General features: G+C 48.9%; 1 protein-coding gene across 1 annotated transcript in view; it reads right to left on the reverse strand.

Moving 5' to 3' along the window:
* Fxn (frataxin) overlaps positions 1–9141 on the reverse strand; it is a 16204-nt gene extending 7063 nt beyond the window's left edge. The window contains exons 1-3 of the mRNA XM_021213150.2: positions 8949–9141; positions 5699–5793; positions 4146–4266 (exon numbers count right to left, since the gene is read on the reverse strand). Coding sequence (XP_021068809.1) covers positions 4146–4266; positions 5699–5793; positions 8949–9107 — 375 coding nt within the window. The 5' untranslated portion in view covers positions 9108–9141. The remainder of the gene's footprint in view (positions 1–4145; positions 4267–5698; positions 5794–8948) is intronic.
* Positions 9142–9374: the final 233 nt, after the last annotated feature.

The raw sequence follows: 9374 nt of genomic DNA on the forward strand, positions 1-9374 counted from the left end.
CCATGCAGACAAGGCGCCGGTCTGCGTGCAGGCAGGAACACCACATAGCTGTCTCTTGTGAGGCTATGCCAGTGCCTGGCAAACACAGAAGTGGATGCCCACAGTCATCTATAGGATGGAACACAGGGCCCCTAATGGAGGAGCTAGTGAAAGTACCCAAGGAGCTGAAGGGGACTGCAACCCTATAGGTGGAACAACAATATGAACTAACCAGTACACCCAGAGTTCGTGTCTCTAGCCGCATATGTAGCAGAAGATGGGATATTCAGCCATCATTGGGAAGAGAGGCCTCTTGGTCTTGCAAACTTTATATGCCCTAGTACAGGGGAATGCCAGGGTCAAGAAGTGGGAGTGGGTGGGTAGAGGAGCAGGGAGGGGGGAGGGTATAGGGGACTTTCGGGGTAGCATTTGAAATGTAAATGAAGAAAATACCTAATAAAAAATCGGAAAACAAAAAACAAAAACAAAAACAACTGAAATCCTGTATACAAATTCAATGTTAACTTCTCCCGAACACATACATGGCTCTCTACCCAACTCTACAGTTCCGCGCTTCTAGCTATAGGCTAATACTCAGGGAAATCAGTCACCTCTGACTTACCCAGGCAATAAATGTCCCCCTGGGTGTTCCACCCATGGTGAGACTTGAAGGACTAGCGCAAATGAATGCCAAGGACTAACTCTCCAGATGTGACTTCCAGCCTGGGCCTGCACAAGTTGTATCACTCTGGCTTGGCTCCCAACATCTGCCTGGCCTCCTCAAGGGCTCCACACCTGTACCTGTCACCTACTGCAGCTAGGTGACCACACCAGGGACAGTTCTCCTACCCACTGCATTCTCAGTTTATTCTCTGACCCCCAGTCTTTGGAGAGATCCAGGAGTGCATATTAATTAAACAGATGTGTGTTCCAAAACCAAAAATAACCAAGCAGAAGGCCACCCACGGGAGACCTGGCTCGCAGTGCTCAGGCTGTCTTCCAGCATCCTCCCTGAAGTCCCCTCTCGCTCCAGGACTGTGCAGGTGGCTCTGGGAAGGCTCCCTGAGGCTCTCCACGTGGCAGAGTCCTTGCAGACTGTCTCCTGCTTTGAACTACCTCTGCATCGACTTGTATGTGAGGAAGCCTGCTGTCCCCTGAACCCCATTTCCACCATTTTGAGTCCCTAAGAATAGGCACTCTCAGTCTCAGACTGAGCATCTTCCACGCTTCCACCCAAACACGGGAATGATATTATATTTGTGCATGGATGAACCAATGGGCAGACAGTGACCAAGCGCACCCTATGGTACTATTTGCCAAAGTGAAGGGCAAGGCTGCTAAGGTGGAGACCACGGAGCTCAGTGCCTGCTATCAGCCAGGCTACCGTCATTAGATTCTTCCCCCAGGACTTCCAGCCATCCCAAATGACAGAGGCAGCGGGGAGTAGGCCGGCTGCTACGCTGGCTTACCAGGGGCATTAAGGCATTTAGAACTATCTGCAAGCAGATTACACAGGGACAGTTTTCAGCTCCTCACTGCCATTCTTTAGCCAATGTGAGTCCATTTTGGGAGTGTGGGTATATTTAATTTCAGGGGAGGGGACTGTGTTATGGAGACTTTCCTTGCTGTGACAAATATTTGAGAAAGCATAAGGAAAGACTGACACAGTCCATGGGTGGCTGGCTGTGTTGTTCCAGGGCTGAGGCACGGCACACAGCAGCAGGAGGGTATGGTGGGAAACCATTCCTCACGGCAGGAGGGTATGGTGGAAAACCGTTTCCCATGGCAGCCGGAAAGTAAAGAGGAAAAAGAAGCCATGGATAAGGAACATCTTTGAAGACATTCCACTAATGACCTACTTCTTTCAACCTCCCCCAGCCCCCAGCTCCTGCCATACTCTCCACTGTCCTGTGTCCCCCCCCCCCCCCGTGGTCCACAGAGTCACGACTCCAGCCTTGGATCAATGCTTCCGTTAGGTCAGGGACCTCATGACCCAATCACCTCTCTGGGACACCACCAGCTGGGAACCTGGCCTTCAACACAAGACTCTTAGAGGGTGTCCAGATCAAACCACAAGAGAGAGAAACAGAATACTAAGCAATTGCTAAGGAACGGTGACCAATCAGAGGAGACCCTCGCACCAACCATTCAGAGCAGAACCAATCCAAGCTGGCCAGGCTTAGGCCCAGTGAAGACTAGCCCTGCCCTGCAGGAACTAAAACTGCTGTCTCCTGGTCACCCCGTAGAAGTAGAAATAGACATATGGGAGATGTCATGTTAAACGAGGTACCTTCACATACATGTGACGTATTAAGGAATAAAAAGAATGAATGTTAAAGTACTTTTTAATCCCTGCCCCCCCCCCCCCATTTTGACAGCCATCTGCCTTACATAACCCTATGACTCACTCCAAAATGCACACTTCATGACATTTCCTGGTATTAATGAATTGCTCTCAAGAGGATTAACCTCTGTCCAGATTGAGAGTATGGAGGAGGGGAACGGGTAAGAAAACGAGGAGACATATTTCTCCCCATGGTAAAAGCCTAAGCAGATCCTTGCTTAGCCTGCCACCTGGTGGCCAGCATGTAAACTTCCCTCGCTTCCCAGGCTGGCTGGGGTAATGCTTCAATCAACTCACAAGTCTCAGCCACGCACAGGGAAGATCTGCAAATCCAGTTCCTTGCCCAGGGCACATTACATTCTAATTAAATCAGAAATTCTATGGGCTGGACTCAGGGATGTACCAGTGGATCTTTCAAGGCCAGCCTGTGTACACAGAAAGTTGTGGGGGAGGAGGAGGAGGAGGAGGAAGAGGAAGAAGAGGAGGAGGAGGAGAAAGAGGAAGAAGAGGAGGAGGAGGAGGAAAAGAAATCAGAATGTGCTGCTTCCTATAGGAGAACACAGCAATGGGGCTCACATATGGAGTCTGACACTGCCCCTGGGAATCTGTCTTTAAACAGGAGAGGCTCAGAGGCCAAGAGAGGCAGAGTGACTGGACCAAGGTCCCTGGAAGGGCTAGGTTGTCACAAGAGTCTTACTACATGACCCAACCACAGTCTCCAACCACAGTCCGTACTGTGGCCTGGGTACAGCTGCTGGAGGCAGTTCTTTTATAATTTATTTATTATTATTCTGAATGTGTGTATCTGCGGAGAGAGGGGGGAGGGGAGGGGAAGGGGGAGGGGAGAAAGAGAGAGAGAGAGAGAGAGAGAGAGAGAGAGAGAGAGAGAGAGAGAGAGAGCATGCCCATGGCATGGACCTAGGCTTCTGCCTGCTCATGGGGTGAAGATTGAACTGGGGTCAGGTTTAGAGACAGCAGCTTTACCCACTGAGGCCTTCACCAGTAAGTCCCCCCTTTCTTTGAGACAGGATATCACTATATAGCCCGGTTGGTGGAGACCTCACCATGTAGACTAAACTAGCCCTGAACATTCAGTGATTTTCCTGCATCTACTGTAGGGTTACAGCTGTGTGACACCATGCCTGCCTGGAGGACATTCCTTGTTTTAGTAAGTTACAGTTAACTGTATGTATGTGAGGTCCTCCTCCTACCCCCCAACAAGATATAGTTTCTCTGGCTGCCCTAGAACTAGTTCTGTAGACCAGGCAGGCTGGCCTCGAACTCAGAGATATGCCTGCTTCTGCCTCCTGAGTGCTGAGGTTAAAGGTGTGCGCCACCAGTTTTTGTTTTTTTTGTTTTAAATCATGTTTTTTTAAAAAAAGGTTTATTTATTTTATTTATATGAACACACTGTAGCTGTCTTCAGACACACCAGAAGTGGGCATCAGATCCCATTACAGATGGTTGTGAGCCACCATGTGGTTGATGGGAATTGAACTCAGGATCTCTGGAAGAGCAGCCAGTGCTCTTAACTGCTGAGCCACAGTTTTTGTTTTTGTTTTTTTTAAGACAGGCTCATCTATAGCCTGGGCTCCCTTCATCCTTGCTATGTTGCTGGAGATGGCCTTGAATTTCTAATCCTCCTGCCTCTGCCTCTGGAGTACTAGGATTACAGGGCTGTGCTGTTATGCTGTGTGTGGTGCTGAGGATTGAACCCACGGTTCTGTGTACCCCAGGCAAGCACTCCACCGACCAAACTGCCTCTGCAGCCTACATTACAGTTATTAAGGAGAAAACAGGAAACGACAGAGCCAAGAGGTACCCCAAAAGAGACATCGTAGTCCTCCAGGGTATAGGGCTTGTCTGCAAGGTCTTCAAAGAACTCTGCCAGGGAGTCCAGTGTCTCTTCCGCCAGTCTTTCATACGCTGTCTCGTCTAGAGAGCTGCAGGGGGAAAATCCCAGCAGACAATGTCACCAACTGCACAGTCATAATAAATACATACAAACTGAAAAAAAAAAAAAAGCCTTCCAGCAGAAGTAACCAGCTAGCAACATGGAGTGTGGGTGAGACCCAAGCACTAGGGTTCACAATAGTCCTCTGCTCCATCAGTCACACTGATTCTCCAAGCTGCTTCCAGTTAGTACCAAGATGCTGTATCTACCTTTACCTATCCTGTGTCTTGAGGCAGGGTCTGGCTAGGTAGTTCTGGGAGACTTCAAATGCACACAGCATCACTCTGCCTTGCCCCAGCCCCAGCCTCAGGACGGCTGACGGCCGTGAGAGACACCGTGCCCAGCTTTTCTCATCCACTCACCTTTCATTTATATTTTCATTTAGTTCTTAAATGACAATTGATTTTATCGCTTTTTAAACGATTTATTTTTATTTTAAGTGCATAGTGTTTTGCCTGCATGTCTGTGTGAGGGTGTCTGAGCCCCTGGATCTGGAGTTACAGACAGTCCTGAGCTGCCACGTGGGTGCTGGGAATTGAACTGGGGTCCTCTGGTAGAGCAGCCAAAGCTCTTAACCACTAAGCCATCTCTCCAGCCCCTCATTTTTATTTTTAAATTGTCGGAAAGAATCCAGCATGCACAGAGCAAAAACTTTAATTGCATAAGGAGTTACATAGAAGCGGCCTCTTTTCCAAATGGCTGCCATCGTCAGAGGCAAGTCTTTTCTGTGATCTTCTAGATGCTTTTAAAAATTTAAAAATATAAGAATGAAGTACCTTGTTTGCTTTCTCTGAGACAAGTTCGTCCTAGGTCGCTCAGATTGGCTTTGGATTTACAATCCTCCTGCCTCAGTTTCCCAAGCAGCCGTGATTAGAGATGTGTGCTACACTACTGTGTCTAGCTCATTATATTTTCTTTATTTTATACGTCCACTCTTGCTGGACACTGGGGCTGTTTTCATTGCTTTTGTTACTAAATTTTTGTTGGTCAAGACACCAAGTGGGGAAAAATGAGTGTATTACATATATCTAAAAATGGGCTAACCCAGAATACAAATCAAGAAAAAGAATATCCAACAGAAAAGTGGGTAAAATAATGTGTACAGATTACATAAAAGATAGCCACACAGCCAGTGAGCATGTGAAAAGATGATTAACTTTGTTAATATTTTAAAAAGAAGATTTAAAAATGAGATATGTCATGAAAGACACAGGAGGAGGGGGCAAGCAGGGCTTTCTGCTGCTGAAGGGCAGGCAGAGATCAATCGCTTTGGAAAACCAGTTTTGAACATGCTCAAAGGCTGTGACCTTTGCTGTGGCCCTTCAGGCCCACTCTCGGGAATATGCGCAACAGAAACTCCCAGGGTCACTACAGGATGTGCATTATTTCAGCATGGTTGGATTGAAGCTATCTCATCTCACCTTGGGTTGTCCAATGTCCCCGTGTTCCTCAAATGCACCACACAGGCGCTCTGCTTTTTGATGTTCAGAATCTGGAGGTAGTGGAGGTTCAAACGCTAAAAGACAAAGTTAAAAACACTAATTACCACATCTTAGTCTACTCTGAACCAGCAATACTGGTTTATAGCTTGGAACATCTGATAGGACGGTCATGAGATATCAGGAGCTCTCTGAATTTATTGAGAGAAAACCAAATTTAGTCCTTGGTTGTGGTGGTTTGAATAGAAATGGCCCCTCCCTTTTTTTTTAAATTTAGAGAATACTTTATTAGTTTTTTGTAATCAAACCCACGTAGATAAGACCTTACATATTTAACACAGTGCGTTACCCCTGTACAAATGGAAAAAAAGAATTAAGTTCAACATTTCTAGAAGGAATGGCTCCTTTAAGTCATTTAAGGCTTGGTCATCAGGGAGTGACACTACTAGGAGGTGTGCCCTTATTGGAGTAGGTGTGGCTTTCCTTGTTGGAGGAAGTGTGTCACTGGGGGTGGGCTTTGAGGTCTCAGATGCCTAAGCCAGGCCCACGGTCTCACTCTCTTCCTGCTGCCTGCTGTCTCTCAGCTGATCTCCAATACTGTGTCTGCCTATGTGCCACCATATTTCCTGCTATGTCTGCCTGCATGATACCACACTTTCCCGCCACAATGATAATGGATTAAACTTCTGAGCTGAAAGCTAGCCCCACTTAAATGTTTGACCATGATCCATGATGTCTCTTCACAGCAATAGAACACTGACTAAGATACCTGTGGTGGTTGTAACTCAAGTAAGTGGTCATGGTTAGGTAGCACCAGATAGAACATCTCTCTATTGACTAAGGTAGCTATGTTGGCTGTATCTCAAGTGGCCATGGCTACACCGCACCAGACAGAACATCTCCCCAGCGTGGTGCTGCTGCAAGCTGTTCAGATTTGCTGGTTCGCCAGAGACAAGGGCACATCACAGTAGCCCAGAATTTAACTAAAAGAAACGTATCAGAAAACGGCAAGTGGTAGAATTCTGTTGAAGTCTTGAAAAGAGCTGGCTGGCTGCTTGATGGGGCCCGTCAGCAGGATGTGACCTGTCGATTTTTCTTAGTCTCTAACTGCTGGGCAGTGGGCAATGGCATGTGTGTTGACCATGACCAGATGAGACTAAGAGAGGCAGTATAGCTCTACTTAGCTGAGGTGGCAGGTGTGTGTGGGTAGGGTGGGGCAGGGTGAGGCAGGGTGGAGTGATGCTGAGTTGGCCACAGGGCCTGTGAAGTGATCACTGTGACCTCGAGCTAGCATGGCAAGAGGTGTTTTTTATTTTTTATTAAAGATTTATTTATTTATATGTTAGTACACTGTAGTTGTCTTCAGACACTCCAGAATCAGATCTTGTTACAGATGGTTGTGAGCCACCATGTGGTTGCTGGGATTTGAACTCCGGACCTTCGGAAGAGCAGTTGGGTGCTCTTACCCACTGAGCCATCTCACCAGCCCCTTATTTTGGTTTTTCAAGACACAGTTTCTCTGTGTAGTCCTCGCTGTCCTGGAACTCACTCTGTAGACCAGGCTGGCCTCAAACTCAGAAATCCGCCTGCCTCTGCCTCCCAAGTGCTGGGATTAAAGTGTGCCACCACGCCCGGCTGCAAATAGTTTACAATTTTGAACTTGAAGCAAGAGCACTTATGCCGGAGTGAGGTGTTTCTTACACACATTTTCTCTGTAAGCCATGCCACAGTCTTACTATGTTTACTGTGGCTCTAGGCTTGGGGACCACTTTCAAACAACAAAGTCTCCCACGGGTACATCAACATAAAGAAGCATTTCACTGAATAAACTGAACATTTGCTCACTCCGTGACAGCGGAATCAAGCCTTGTTTGACAACTGCTGGAAACACCTTCCAAGAGCCTTGCTTGAGCTTTTGGCCAGTCTGCAGCTTTCAAAATGACTATCAGATGCATCAGGGTAGACAACTGGGGACCGTCAACGTTCGTGAGCCACTGAGAACAGATTCTGAGCATAAAGATGGACTGTTTTTGCATTTTTCAGGTGAGGAAACGATGATGCCAAAGACCAAGTTGCTTAGACTCTCAGAGATGCAGAAATCCAAAGTGCACAGTTGCAACTGGAGCTCAACTGTCAGGTGCCAGGCAAGGGAAAGGAACACCTAAGAAAGCATTTGAGAAAGCAGGGGTTCCGGGTCCTGCCCTTTAAACCCTAGCCATCTCTCTCTGACCAGTCCACTTCTGTTTGTTTTGTTTTTAAACTTTCTTTTTCAGTGTTATGGAAAGAACCCAGGAACTCTTGAACGCTAAGTGACCATCCCACCGCTGAGCTACAAGGCTAGTCCTATTTTTATTATTGTTTTTTATTTTAAAGACAGGACCTCAAGAATCCTAAGCTGGGTTTAAACCTGCAGACATTATTAGCCCACAGCCCACTCCACCTTTGTCCATAGCTCTCCCCTTCCTTGAATGCTCCCCAGCCACCTTCTTTGGCATCTATCACGGCCCTCTCCGGAAAGTCTTCCTTCACCCCACTGCTGTCTTTTGTAGCCATGGAGTAACAGATTCTGTTCTTTGCATCTTCTAGGAACCAAGACTTATCTTTAGTGCTAAGGCCTTTGCGAATACAGTTTAATTCTCCCGCCAAAATCGCAAAGTGGGTGTTACCCTTTAATCTCCCCGGAACAGAAAGCCAAGCCCTGCCCCCAGACAGCTAGGGTCTCCCAAGGTTACAGGGCTCTCCAGCGCCGCGCAGTCAGAACGTGAAACGAAGGTCCCCTCATTTTCCAAAAGCTGGAGTCTAGGGCCCTGCTGCTACATCTGTGGTCCCAGCACTCGAGAGGAGGCAGGAGGATCACAAGATTGAAGTCACTCTGGGGGACACAGCCAATCCTAGGCTAGCTAGGGATACAGTGAGACAACCAACCAACAAAAAGCCGTGCTCGGAGCAACTCCACAACCCCATTAGTCCCACACCCCGAAAAAGGCAACTGCGGGGTGCACACAATAGTAAACACGCCCTGCTGCACACGCTGTACGTCCTGTGTTAATTTCGGAAACTTGTCTTTTCTCATCCCCACCGCCAAGGTCCGAAGCCCGCGCAAACACCGCGCGTGCCCTGCACCCGCGCGCGCGTAACCAGAGCGGCCTTGCGCGTGCGCGCTGCGCGTCCCCGGCACCGGGGCGGGCGCGGCCTGCGCTCCGGTGTGCGGCCAGGCGGCGCGCGTACTCACGGCGTGGCGGATGGCGCCGGCGTTGGCTGTGACATGTAGGCCTCGGCGGCCGCAGGTTACGATCGGTTCCCTCCCGCGCGGGTTCCCGACCCAGGCGGAGGCCCGGGACGCCGTCCGGGGCAGCAAGCCCGCGGCTGCGCGACATCCGAACGCCCACATGCTACTCCAGCTCCGCGGCCGCTCCGCCCCGCGCGGGGACTCGGTGACGCCACCTGGTGGCCGTGGCCCGCGAGCGCCGCGGCTGGGCTCCTGCGCGCAGGTCCAGCGCTACAGCCCTGTGCGTACTTTAACCAGAACCCAGAGGCTGCTCTGTGCCAAATTCGCAACATATCCCTTGGGTAGCACAGTGTTGAAACACTGACCTCCGCGAGTTTATTCGCTGACAACAATTTTACAGAGTGATAGTGGGTGATTCTGAAGATACGC

Source organism: Mus pahari, chromosome 1, assembly GCF_900095145.1.
Source record: "Mus pahari chromosome 1, PAHARI_EIJ_v1.1, whole genome shotgun sequence".
NCBI classification, from domain to species: Eukaryota; Metazoa; Chordata; class Mammalia; order Rodentia; family Muridae; genus Mus; species Mus pahari.